At 39.2% G+C, this 14,291-nt stretch overlaps 1 protein-coding gene across 16 annotated transcripts in view; it reads left to right on the forward strand.

Moving 5' to 3' along the window:
• Positions 1 to 14,291, forward strand: part of CDC42BPB (CDC42 binding protein kinase beta) — a 91,037-nt gene that overhangs the window by 30,252 nt on the left and 46,494 nt on the right. For all 16 annotated transcript variants that reach the window (XR_005627826.1, XR_005627827.1, XM_039712492.1 and 13 more), the window contains exons 3-4: positions 10,452 to 10,535; positions 14,106 to 14,201. Coding sequence is in view for 14 of the 16 variants with exons in the window: in XM_039712492.1 (XP_039568426.1) it covers positions 10,452 to 10,535; positions 14,106 to 14,201 (180 nt within the window). In the remaining 2 variants the exon portion in view is untranslated. The remainder of the gene's footprint in view (positions 1 to 10,451; positions 10,536 to 14,105; positions 14,202 to 14,291) is intronic.

The raw sequence follows: 14,291 nt of genomic DNA on the forward strand, positions 1-14,291 counted from the left end.
GGCACAGTTTTGAAGACAATGCCCTCACCTACTGCATGAGGATTTTACTCTCCATGAGCTGGGTTTCTTCTGGAGGAAAGTAACCAGAACCTCCATTCCAGGTGTGCACCAAATGGCCCTTTGGATCCAAGGAGTGCATAAGAATCAATCACTGGGTTTGACTCTCCTCACAGCTTCAAAGCATGTTTGGTCCAGGAAATCAGGCTAGATACAGGCTGAAACAGAATTCCTGAGCTGCATACAGTATAGATGGGAAGGCTCAGCCCAGGATACTTTGATGTTGTTCTGCTCTTGCTGTGCCAAATGACTTGCTATAGTGGCTGTGACCACTGATATCTAAAGAATTTTAGATTAGCATTTTGGCAGTTTGTCTTTTGGCAGGATTAAAAAAGGTTTCTGGATCTTTTCAGAACTAGACTTGTGATTGCTTTGGCTATCAAAAATGGGAACCCTTTATAGTGACTTGCAGATGGAGTCAGTGTTGGGAATGCCTTCCCACAGTATAATATTCATGGAAGGCTTATTTTCCATAGTACTTGTTCTGTTCTTTTTCAAAAGATGCTCTTCTCTACTTAAAGAATTGACCAGCTGGAAATCTCAGTACAACAGTAAATGAAGTATTTATATGCATTTCAAGAGACTTCAGTTTATATTTGCTGGGATGACCTTTCTTAGCTTTGGATCAAAGTCTTAAGGTGCATGAAAGATACAAATGCTGAGTGGAAACTTGTGTTAATAGTGTTTGGAGTGCCAGAATCAACAATGTGTTTCATACTCTTTCATTTGGAAAAGCATGGAACTTAACAAAAGGAACTCACACATCCCATCCCCCGCAGTGGAAATGAAATTTCACAGAAGTGAAATGAGAAAGTATCTTAATTCCATCCTTCTGTTGGAGCTGTGCTTGCAGAGTCAGTGGTATCAGTTACCTGTCAGTATCACATCTTGTTCATCTCTTACCTAGAAAAGTTTTAATTTATAGTTGCAGCAGCTTGAAACTTTTGATCAGTTTAAATTATACAGGAATCATTGATTCTAAATTCATTATACTTTAATCCCTCTTGCCACAGAATATTTTGTGCTTTTTGCTTATGAAAGAATCCTTTGACCCATGTATATTCCACACTGCTATAACTGCCAGATTTTATAGGTATTATAAAACAGTAATTATGTAAAGGTTGACATTCCATAATAAGAAAATGAAATGTAGTTTCTTGAAAGGAGCTGGTGGCATCTGGCTTGAGAACACTTGAGAAAACTGAATGGAGGAGCTGTGAGTCATGTTTCCATAATACTTTCATACATGCATGGGAATTGTGTTGGAAATTACTTGATGGGCTTTATGTGCTAAAAATCCATTTTAAGAATACCTATAAAATATTTGTTTAAATGTATAAAGAAATTACTCAGAATTAAACTAAACAGATTCCTGTTAGAATGAAGTAATTTAATTTAAATACTGAACAGCTAAACAAGGTAGACTTCAAAAAGGATGAAAATTACATTCCATTCTTCTCAGTTTAGCTTCTTTGGGTTTTTTTGGAGAGTGCCAGGGGCTTTATTCTTCTCAAAGAACTTTTGCATAAATCAGTAGCTTTGAAGAAATATAGTTCAAACAAAATAAAAGCATGATATTAGTTATTAGTCAGGATCAGTGGTCAGTTTTTGCCAGAAAAGATATAAGCCAAGGAAGGAAACGTGGTATTTGACCAAAGAGAGGATTGAGAGCACATGTGAGCTTATCCCTCTGAACACAACTGCAAAATCAGTATCTAAGGCAGATTGATATAATCACCAGAACACATCTGTATTGGCACGTCAGTACCTTTTTCTTTCTTCTTTCTCCTTTGCAGAGCTCAGCTTGGCTCTTTACACTTCTTCCAGCAGCATGAGAACAAAACCCAATGCAAAACCACCTTAATGAAAGTTCTTGCAGCATGGCATGCAAGAGAAGAATGTTTCTTAAATTGTTATTATTACGCTAGGGGAGAAACAGCCTAGCTTAGAGCCTAGAGATTTCCTCTGTAGCCACCTGGACTTCTCCTTTCACATAAAAGAAGCCAGCCACTTTGCAGTCAGGGTGAACTGAATGTCTGAGTATTCCTTGCAGCAGCATGTAGGGACTCAGGAAGTCACTGGCTTGAGAACATCATTTATTTTTTTCAGAAATTTCATAGTTAGGAAGAAAAGTTTTATATGTTATTTGAGTGTGTGACAGTTAGAATAGCTTATAATTTGAAATGCCAGAAGGAGAATAAAGTGCTCATAGTTCTTCCTCATCTCTAGGCTGTGTTTGCCTGGGTATATACCCAGCTGGGTGGAGCATTTTCATGAGTGCCCCAGTGTTACTTTTAGTTTTCGTTTTCTGGGTCATACAGGCAGGTAACTCATGTACAGAGGGACAACCTCCACAATGAACAAAACTAATAGTAAGTTAGAAGCCCCCTGAAACAAATTCAGAAGTAAAATGGTTTTCTGTTATCTTAATTCTGGTTTCTATTAATAAAATGACTGTAGAAATCTGTATTTGTAGACAAGAAAGAGTGTTTTGTGTAGCATGAAGTATTTTGTGAACTACACAGAAAACACACAAACCACGCAAGAGTGAAAATCACTTCTGTAAATTACACAGAAGTGAAGATACAGTCTTTAGGAGATTTAAAGAATATCAGCATAGAATGCAAAACTCTTTCAGATTTTCAACCTTTAGAAAACCACACCAAAACAACAAAGAAACCAAAAAGCAGCTGAGCTGTGGTTTGAAGTTTGCCTGTGCCTGACTATTCCTTTCATCTAGAAACACCAGGGACCGTTAGTTGAAATGAAATGATGTCCTGAGGACCTGTGCCTGGTGGGATTGTGCTTACCTGGGAAACTCAGGCCAGCCTGAGAAGTGCTTTCTGTGTGCTTGGTGTTTGGCTGCACATGCCAAAAGAACTGGGAGGATTTGTGCTTACAGCAAGCAGGCTGAGAGGGATAGGAGGAGGACACTGTACATGGGGACTGTGGCTCTAGACACTTGCATGTGCTTCTTTGCAGTTTCATTCTCAGTAATGTGCTCATATGTCTTTAAGGTCACATGTCCTCATTTTGTGTAAAATACCATGTAGGCACACTTCTGTACATCAACACACTCCAGTCAAAGAGCAGTTGTTGAAGGAAGAATGAGTCAAAATGTACCTTGTTTGAGAGCTTGGATTGTATAACGTGGCTGACACCTCCTGGAAATTTGGCAGCGTGGGACTGAAACAATTGTCTTCCTTCCCTTGTTTGTTAGCAAGGATTTCTTGAATGAGCAATGCTTACTGTGGTTCCAGCAGAAGGGTGGAACTGCTTGGTCTTGCTTAGCACAAAAATAACTAAAACTCTTAATGTGCCCCACCTAAGTATTACTGTTCTGGATGGATTAGAAATACCTTCTCATGTAAATGCTGTTGTGCACAGACTTGATCTGTGTAGTGTTTGGTAATAATACGTCACTTCAACTGGGGATGCTTAGTCACAGTCTCAGCTGGGATCAACAGACAGAAAAATGTGTTTCCAGAAGAAAATAATGGCTGAGAGAGCATAAGGCTGATCCCCTGTGTACCACAGGTTCTGATCACTGATGTGGTTTCTAATGAGAGAGATGCTGGCTGAGGTTGCAGTGGGAGTCAGAAGTGAATGTGTAAAACCTAACCTTCCCCTGGTCAGCCGTGCTTGGCAGTGAGAGGCAGAGCTCTTTGTGCCCTTTCCACCTTGTAAACACAGCTGTAGGGTACTGAGTTCAGTGTTTTGATGTACTTCTAGAAATTAACCTGGGGCTCAGGAGCCTATGGACTGCAATTAAGGCTGTCTCACCTATTCAGAAGCTTTGGTGGTTGCTGTTAGGTGCCCAGCAGGGACTGTACCTTCCTACATTGTAGATTAACAGAATTCCAAAGTATTGTGCACCACATATGACACTTTTCATTCAACTATTCAAAGAGTCAAAGCATTCAGAATACGATGCAAAAGAAGTATTTAATTAGCTCTGCTTTTCTTTAATATGCTCTTCATGAAAAAAGAAAATTAAATCAAAGCAAGCTATTTTCTGCTGTGGAAATGGATGAAGAAAGAAGCTGCTTTGTTTTGAAAATGCTTCAAAAGAGCTGGTTTCTATCTCAGTCCTCCCCAGCTCCGTGTGTGTTTGTGTGGCAGCACCAAGTAACTATGGAGACAGGCAGGTTGCAAGGAGCCAGAGACACACACAGTTCATTGTGGAGCTGCTGTGAGAGCAGACATTCGTCTGTGCAAACCCCCCCCAGTCCTGAGGAACAGCTTAGGTGCTATTTGGGGCCTTTATTCTTCTTCTGCAGAGTCGTTCTGGCTGGGACTTGTAAGGGATTTCTTATTTGCACAACATGAAGATACACACTGCATGCTCAAAAAAACCTGATTTTGCTTTGGAAATCTGCACCATGGCATATGAACTCTATCAAAAGACACTCCGGTTTTTAAATTTATATGTAAAATAGACTTTAAAAAAAGAACTGATAGAGCAGCCCAGACCAGTTTTTCCTCAAAGATGCAGTATTAAAACCATCAACTAATGAGCTCTATATCAAAGACTTTTTCCTATCTGAAAGTGTCAGGAGGATAAAGTAGTTGCTGCAGTGTTTTTGCAGTAGCTGGTGTGCAGGGTATCAATAACATGAGACAGAAATAGTAGAGTAAATGTGGCGTAAACAAGCTTTAGCCAAAGGAAATGAATGTAATATTCAATTATAAATCTGGTAATAAGACATTATGGGTAAATTGTTTACATCTGAAATGACATTTTGTCTCTTCTCCCAGTTGAAAGGCTTGACTAAAATCTCTCCTCAAATGTCTAAAGCCTTTCCAAGTTCCCATCAAAGGTTAATTCATGGGATTTTACACTGTTTTATCCATGTAATTTTATTGTCTGTTAGACTAAGGAGATCTTTTATCATCCACTTTTATTGATGCCCTTCCTTCCAATTTTATTTTTAGATAGAATCATAGAATGGTTTTGGTTGGAAGGGGCTTTAAAGATCATCTCGTTCCAGTCCCTCTGCCATGGGCCAGGGACACCTTTTACTAGAGCAGGTTGGTCAGAACCCCATCCAGCCTGACCTTGAATAATAACAATAATGTACACTTTATTTTTTCTCTTTTTTTTAGCAAGTAAGGCTTTTTTCTATTCCCACGCTAGCATGAGAGGCTCTATAATTTCTTGATCACCTCAATTGTCCTCTTTCACACCTGCTCCAGATGAAGTTTCTTTTTCTGAGGTGTGGCTGTGTGTGGTTTCCTGAGTTTGTATTGTAAGGCAGTAATGTTTAGCTATCCCCAGTGGTGTGTGTCTGCTTGTGAATTCCAGATTCAGTTTGCCTTTTTTCTTAACTACCTGCCATTATGAGCTGTTTGCACAAGTATTATCACCTCTGTCTGTGTTCCTCTTCTTTTCAGCTGAGAACATTTTGCAGTTTCACCTTATCCCTGTAAGTCCAGTCCTTAAAGATAAGTTAAGTTCAAGGTGCCACGGGCATGAATAGTGTCCTAGTGAGTTTTTTTGTCTTCGCAGAAATTAATGCCTGCATGATTTTTAAGAAATACTTGTTAGTTGTCTTAATTGTTTTCTGGAAAGCCAGTCTTACATTTAAATTATTTCTGCACTTTATTGCACCATACTTAACCATTTACATAAAATAAAACTTGTAACTTGATGCTGCTTACTGATGTTGATCGTGTCACTCAGAGGGCACAGTGCAGTGCTGGGAAGTTCTGTCTTGTCTGTAGAGGATGATTTGGCTCAGATTTGCACCCTGTAGATTTCACTGGAACACTGGGAAAGGTGGAACTTGGTTTGGGATGACTTTGCACAGTGCAGCCCTGAATGTCAGTATTGAGTGGGTTTTGAAGATCAAAACATAGCAAAATACTCCTATAAAACAATTCAAGAAGCAAAATACTAACTCTTGCTGAAGTCTAGAAAGCTACTTTAGCTATATTGGTTCTTTATTTTATTTTATTGCACTACAAGTGCAAGAGAGCTTTGAGACACAGAATATGGCAAGGAAATGGATGGCAGAAGCAATACAAATGTGATGGGGTGTTTTACCTTGTAGTTACCCTAGATGGATCTCAGTTATGTTTTAGTCCCACTTGTCATACTTTTTTTTTAAACATAAATATGTTGAAAGTTGGTTGAAGTGAAGGCACTAGGATTCATTAGGCTTTCTGAAATCCTTGAGGAAGCATACTTGAGCTTTATTGCAGTTTTCCTGTTGCCTCAGTCCTGAGCATGAGGAGTCATGGTGATGCTAATCAAATCAGATGGAAGGGGGGTTGCAGTGCTGGGGGAACCCTTGCACCTGCGATTTTTTCTTGTCACATTTTTAGACTTAATAAAACAGAATCATCTAAATATCTACCAGACTACCTTGTGATTGTTGAGCATTGGGAATAAGTTTTAATTTCCTTAGTTTGACACAGGTATTAAAGATGGTAGTTCTGGGCCAGAGGTGTGTGGATTGGTTAGCCCATGTCCCAATTCTTTGGCCAGGTAGAGAGATGTAGGAAAAAAACCCAAGAAGAGAGCAAAGCTGAATTCTCACAGTTTTCAGTGGCTGAGGGTTCATTGAGTCCCCAGCCCACCCCTCTAAGTCAGGGATCAGTGGTCACTGGGACCCACACTGCAGTGTGTGTTACTCAGGTATTAAGCATGTCTGTATTTAATACATTCTGAATACTGAAGTGGCCACAGCAGCCTGTGGCTGAGTTCCATAACTTTTTTCTGACAATAATACTTCCTTAATTTTTATTTTTTTTTAATTTGATGCTTTTCAATGTCTGTGTTATGAGAAATGGCAAATTATTGTTATCTGTTCATGTTCTCCTTGACATTCATGGTTTCCTGTGTCTGTCATAGCTGTTGCCTCTTCCAGGCCTGGAATATTTTAGGTTATTAAATCTTCTTGAGAAGCTGTTTTATCATACCTCTGCTTGTACATTTTTTCCTTTCATTATTCTTAGCATACTTCTTTTTTTTTAAACTTCTAATGCAGTGTAAATTGCATTAGGCTTAAAAATGGAGAGTGAAAACCAATATTAAATCCTACTCTGTGCATAACATGAGCACTTGTTCAGCCACTAAACTTTTAAACTCTGAAGATAGAAACAATGCTTTTGTTCTTAAAGCAGACATTTGTAGCAGTGTACAAATCTATGTCCTTTGGAATATGTCTGAACACCACCTGAATGGTTTTCCCTTGCCTTAGTAGATGTGGTGGATCGGTATGTAGGATAAAAACCATCATATTTAAAACCAGACATCTTGCATGCTTTGCACAACTGCAGTATAAGAGGCCTCTGTTTGATCTCACAAAGTGGTCAGTGTGGTTATTGTAACTGAATTTGAGGTATGCCAGAGAAGGAAGAATTAATATAAAAGTAAGAAAAAACAGCTCTACTGCAACGTCTCAGAAGGAGACAAAGCATTATTATGACAAAAGTAAACTTAGAAATGCTGCCACCTGATGAGGAAAGTAAAAGAAAGGCCGCTCAAGGAAATGCTGAGGTGTTTTATGGAAGAAAGGATCTTTTCCAATATTGTAACAGTATTCTTCCATATAATAGCACTGACTTTATCAGGGCATAATTTTATTTGTGCTTCCCTGTTTCATTTCAGATATCAGTGAAGTTTGGGTTATGCTTTTCTGTTTGTTTTCTTTAAAAAAAATCCTAATTATTTGAATTGGTTGAGGAGTCAGGTCTAGTCAGGCAAAAATTCTGTCAATATAAATATTGACATTACAGTCCCAAAATACTGGGACTGTAATGTAATGTGAGATATCTTCAGCAGTCCTAAGATTTCTTTCCAGCGATAAAATTCATGGGGAATTACCTAATTTGCTGTGTGGTTCAATGAATTTTTCTGCTGAGATGAAAAGCTGTCCCACTGTCACCCTTATAACTAAAGCAGCAGTGTGTTTGCTGGTGCCATAACTTGATAACCACTTAATGTGAAAAGATGAGTCAGCTTTCTTTTTATGAACTATACTTTCTCTTCCACAGAAGACAATTATCTTCCTCCAGAAAGTTTAAATTGGCCTTTTTAAAGCAGTCTTTTCAGTTGAAAATAAATAGCACTAATATAGTTAGTGACTGGGGAATTGCTAAATAAGTCCTAGAGATTTGGCATCCTTTCTTCTTTTCCTTTCTTCTTTTTCCAGGCCTGCTTAATTTGCCACTTTGTTCTAACATTTACACAGCTCCTCAGCTGTGCCTGCTCTCCATGATTCCAGGCTTCCATCGCTCCTCAGCACTTGAGCACGCTCCAAACTTGTGATATCCTGCAATGCTTTTGGACAGTGATGGTCTTAGATAAAGTGCAGTAGATGCCTGCCTGGGTTCTGATTTGTGCACTGTGTTTGTACTCAAATAGCTGGGCAGTTCTAGTGTTGTGGTGTTATGAAACTTGAATGTTGCTACACCGGGGCACACAGAGCTTTGCTTGCAAATTGCATCTGCTGCAGAGCGTTGGTTCATTCCTCTGCAGCAGGTAACCTTGGTGCTGCTCTGTCCCTGTCCCTGCACTGGAGGTGTGGGCATTTCCTGAGTCACCACGTTCTCTCTGGAACAGTTTAAAAAGTGTAGTGGGTAATGTCAGCATCTTGCAGTTTCTCAAAGCTTTTAATGCGCTGTTTGACTTAGAGTGTGCCTTCAGCTGGATCAGGGTAATGACCCAATTAAGTGTATGGAGAGAGGTTTTTACAGTGACTTTTAACTGTGATGAAAAGAGGAGCAAGGCTGTTTACATTTAAGGCCATTACAGAAGGTCAGTTGAACAGTTCCATATGTGCCAAGGAACCTCGTGTGTTTGGTTTGAGACTTTCTTGTCTTGCTCATCCTTCCCCCGCAGCATGAGCAGTTTCTGTGGGAGGTGTTTGTAGGCCAGGAGACACTGGGATTGTTATGTAGCTCTGGGTATTCTGCTTCACTTACAGAAGCTGCTTCTTAGTGCTGTGCATTTCCCAGCTGTGTCCAGGGCCAGATTCCCATGGCTTTCCTGCAGTGGGTATGTTTTTTTCAGAGCTATGTGTCTGTCACATGGCTGTGCAGGGTGGGTACAAGGTGCTGTCACTATGTGACCTGGTGAGTGGAGCTTCACTCTTTGATGGGTGGAGGGCTGAGCTATGTACCTGCAGGCTGAGATGTCTGTGTAAATGTGAATTCCCTGTTCTTGTGTTACTGGTGAAGCAGTATTTCCCTGCCCCTCACTTGGAACTTCTTTACTGGTAAGGTACAGGGTGATACTACATTTTCCTCTTCCCTCCTCAAGACTTAAGACTTTTTATAATGTTGGTGTGCTTGATGCACTATTCCAACCTTTTTCTATAGTCAGCAGCTTCTTAAAGCTGCTGTAGCTGAATCCTTTCTAGATAAGAGTTTTTAAACAACAGAAGAGACGAGGTGATGTCATTCCTTTTCACATGGCTATTCAGAGCTGTGTTGGAAGCAGTGAAAGCTGGTTTTCTGCTTCTGAAATAGAGATGAGCTGAGAAGCAGTAGAAATATTCAAACAGTCCATGTATAGTCCTGTGAAAATGTTGCTGTGTTAGTCATGATGCCTGTTTTTCTTTTGCCAACTGGAAGAACTTTGTGGAAATTACGGCATTACCACAAGAAGAATTAGTTTTGGTCTTTGAGAATACATTGACTTTGGTCAATGACAGTACATTTTCTTGGTCAAAATAAAGTCTTTGCATTCCTAAGCCTTGAAGTTTTTGTATTCTTGTTTCTTCTTCCATTTACAGCTGTGTGCAGAGCTACTGTTCATAATAGATCAGTGTAAGCAAGTCTAATACACAGCATGCATGGTAAAATGCTGTAAGCAAAATGGTGAATAAATAAATGAATTTTTTTTTCTTTTAAAATATCTGCATAAGGTACACAAAAGCATGCTAATTTGCAAATATCTTTCAAGTTTCTGAGACCTGAAATGTGAAAACAAATTAGTCAAATGTAGTGTATTTCTATTGACAGCAGCCTTTCTTGTTTTCTCAGGCTGCCCTTTTAAATGTTGCCCCACTGGCTGCAGGCATGACTACAAACCCCACTTGTTCTTGGGAAACAATGCAGCTTTACTGCACATCTTCATATGAAAAGCTTCATGCTCCTCCTGTATCATCCCCCATGTACTTCATCCTGAGCTCTTGACCACACAGGGTGCATCAAGCACATAGTAGTAATGTTGGAGGAATACAGAAGGAGCAAAGACTCAGACTGCAGTTCATCAATGTGTCACTTGATCACTGATGACTCCTTAGTAACTTATTTTATGGATTTCTGAAATTAAACTGTTTGAAAACTGTATTTCTCTGACCATGCTTTTGTGTGAGTATTGATCTCTTTAAATATTGTATTTTTCTGACCATGCTCCTGTTAAAGATATCTTAATTTTTCAGGTTGCAGTTGTTAAAATGAAGTGTACAGAGCGCATTTATGCAATGAAAATTCTAAATAAATGGGAAATGCTTAAAAGGGCAGAGGTAAGTAATACGTTTTTTTAACACAGAGAATTTTTAAAATGACATTAGAAAGATTACACTGAAGCTCTTCCAGATTAGAAAGAATTATTTCATGAGCATAGGAGCTTCGTTCTTTTCTCTTTTTTTTCCCTTAAGCTGTTTTAATGCAATCAAGTCTGACAGTCCCTTCTAGGCATCTGTTGTTCTCAGCATTACTGTGTATTCATTTACCAGACAGTCTGCCCTAGTTCTTACCCTGAATTTATTGGCCAGATTTTTGTTTACAGTAAAGGCAAGTTAAAGACTACATGAAAGCTTAGATTGGTGCTACTGTGACATTCACAGCTGTATACAAAAATGTTATGAAAAAGGTCTTTCTTCTGTTCCATTCAGAAAGCATCCATTAAGGAGCTTTGCATCCTACAGTTTGTAACAGGATTTATATAGCTAGTAAAACTATAGCTAAATATTTTGGAATCAGATTCAGACTGTAAAACAAAACGTGTTAAGAAGGTAAATCTGTTTAAGAAGGGTTTTTTTGGTGAAAGGAGGTGCACACTGTCACAACAAATTCTGTAAATCTAAAGGCAAATGGGTACTTCACACATTAGGAAAATACTAAGAATACACAGTGGAAAGCAGCTTTCTCAGATAGGTATTTCTAGGACACATACTCCTCCATGGTAGAGGAAAACCTTATGGCACATACATAATATTATGTAAGTTTGCAGATAAATGAGCAATAGATTTGAAGAGAAAAGACATGTATTGCATCAGGACTTGCAGCAGTTCGGTTAAGGGGCAAGCAACAGCAGCTTTGCTGAGGTCTGAGCTTGCTGACCCTTCCCTGTCCCATTCTTCTGTCCCCTTCCTGACACCTCCTCCCCCCAGCCTGCCCTATCTATTCCCTCCCTTCCTTTCAGTGAGTCAGTGCCAGGCCTTTTCCTGTGACAAAGTCTCCTCCCTCTTGTTAAGCCCCTCTTCAGCACTGCCTTTGCCTGATTTAGTCACAGTCTGTCCTTCCATCCATCCATCCATGCACTTCTTTAGAGGCGGCAGCAGCCGCTGCCACCCGGCTCTCCTTTGAGCTGTCAGGAGATTTCACACCCTGGGCTGTGCTGCATCAGCGGTTCTGCATTAAGCCTTTCCCTGTAGGAGGGAAATTTGGTTCCCTTTCTATGCAGATTTCAGCTGTGCTGATTGATTGGTCAGTATAGAATTATTTTAAGCACAAATATTTGCAGGGGTCTCCCAAGCTCAAATGGGAATACAGCTATGCTGCCTTACTTCAGTCATTTTTAAAGTGATTTCATTATGTGGCCTAAGTAGATGCAGCTTTTGCATGTAGAGAAGACAGCTGTTTACAAATTGTGTTCTAATCATGCAACTAACTCATCCTCTCAGGCAGACATGAAAGATGTATACTAAGCAATAGTTTTCCCAACTTAAGAAAAGTAACAGTCAAAAAAAAATTTTCTCTCTTCTGATTTTCCCCATCTACAAAGGACAATAAAGGAACTGTCTTTTCTGCAGGACCACTTTGTCTTTTCCTGATGAGTTGGCTTGCTTGATTTGGCATTTCTGGATAAGCAGGACGTTACAACCTGCATATCAAGTTCATGCAACATCTGGGTGTTAAAAATTTCCCAAATGTGGTAAAACCTGTTAGTTTTTAAAATGAAGCCTGCAAGAATACAGTAGCTTCTTAAATGGAGAGTTCCACTGAAAAAGCAGACTTCTAGTATTTTATTAATCCACTCACCTATTATTATATAAAAATATTATTGTTATTATTACGAGTGGGTTAAGAAGCATGTTGTTATACTGGTTTATGTTTGTTGTGCATGACATAAAACATGGCAAGAAATTAGCAAAATACTGCTTATTCATGTACTTGCTGCAAGAAAAAAACCCCTTATGGTTGGAAGCCACTCAAATAAAAGAAAGGTTAGTGAATATCACCTGACATCCCTAAATGGGTTGGAAGCAAAAATAGGCATGCCATTTATGTTGATAAGGACTATTTGTATTCGTTGTTCTCACAGCAAAATACACAGTCATTAGTGTATTACTGTTGACAGTTCCAAATAAGTCCTGACTGGCTGATTAGGTAGCCTGTCATGCTTTTTCAAGTCACATCTCAAGGCCTTTTAAGCTAGTGTAAGCAGAGGAGGAGAATTTTGTGCTCTGAATTCATGATGCAGTGTTCAGCAGCATTTCTGGGTTTTCAGTGTTCATAACATTCCCTCGCTATTTGAGGTTGCACAGTGAACTGGATCAAGGGACTGATGTCTTCAAAAATAAACAAACTAGTTCTCTGTGTTGGCAGCCTCCTCACATCGTGGTGCCAGGAGAGCTGAGAAGTGCAATGCTCTGGTGCTGTGGGAAGGGGATAGGATTACTTGGAGCTGCTGTAGCTGCCAGCCTTTTTTGCAGAGCGCTACTTTGTCCTTGCATTCATAAACCGTTAAACCACTCAGCTGCCATTTAATTACAATTTACTTCTCTTTGCACCAGTGATTACTAATTTACAATGTGACCACAGCCTGGTCTTCTTCAGTAAAATTGTACATTTAACTTTGCTTCCTTTGAGGGGAAAATAGTTGGAGATACATTTGTAAGGTGCAGTCAGTATATGGTAAGGTTTGGGCTTCCCAGGCACATTTCCATAGTACATTTTCTAATATATTTGAAGAAGTGGCAATGACCAAAAAAAAAATCAGTTCTTTTCTAGAGCCCAAACACTTTAGTCTGTAGCTGTCAAATATCCTGATAATGCCTCTCTGGATTGAGAGTAATAGAAGAATCCCAAGGTCTATTTCATGATAGTTCTGATCCAATAAAAACATTAATATATTTTTATTGGGGAGAACTCTCTTGAAGTTTATGAAAGTTGGTTTTATGTAAAGATGCTGAGAAAACCTGTTACACAGAGCTTGCTTCTATGAAGTGTTGCAGTGTGCTGTTTGAAGTTGAGGAAGGATTATTGAAAATGAAAATGTATTATACTGGACAAAGATAACACAGTAATAGTAAAATCTGCTTATTTTCCATAGTGTGCTAGCAGTGTCTGGAACTGGGACTGTAATGTAATAAAAGTATACATGTAACTGTTTTCATAAAGGTCTTTATCAGAAGAATCAGACTTACTTTCCTAGAGCCGTTATCTTTCTGCTGCAGTTGGTAGTGACAAGTTATTATTTTCTAACTTTTAAAAATGTTTTGTAAAACAAAGATTTAGCTTTGACTTGAATTGACTTGTGGGCTTTTTGGTGTTGGGGGGTGTTGTGTGTTGGTGTGGAGTGTTTTTGGGATTTGGTGGGGGGGAGGGGAGGTTGGTGGGTTTTTTTCATTTGGTTTGGGGTTGTTTGGTTTTGTTTTTTAAAGTTGCAGTCAGGATTAGAGCAACTGAATGCCTGACTAAAACCTGCAGAGATTCCCTGGCATGTCACTTGTGTAGACTGCATCCAAATGAATAGAGACCTCTGTTCAGTAATTTGAAATAATCCCATAAAACATCCATGTATATTCATCCTGTGAAAACTACTTGTTGATGTTGACAATGGCTTCTCTCCCCCTCTCTTCCTTTAGACAGCTTGCTTCCGAGAGGAGAGAAATGTCTTGGTGAATGGAGATTGTCAGTGGATTACTACATTGCACTATGCCTTTCAAGATGAGAACTATTTGGTATGTTTGATTCATCAGTAAATAAAAGCTCTGGGTTGTGAAAGAACTTTGTTTTTGGTATATTTAAAAAATATTAGTGCATTAAATCCG

Source organism: Passer montanus, unplaced genomic scaffold, assembly GCF_014805655.1.
Source record: "Passer montanus isolate IOZ18808 unplaced genomic scaffold, ASM1480565v1 scaffold27, whole genome shotgun sequence".
NCBI classification, from domain to species: domain Eukaryota; kingdom Metazoa; phylum Chordata; class Aves; order Passeriformes; family Passeridae; genus Passer; species Passer montanus.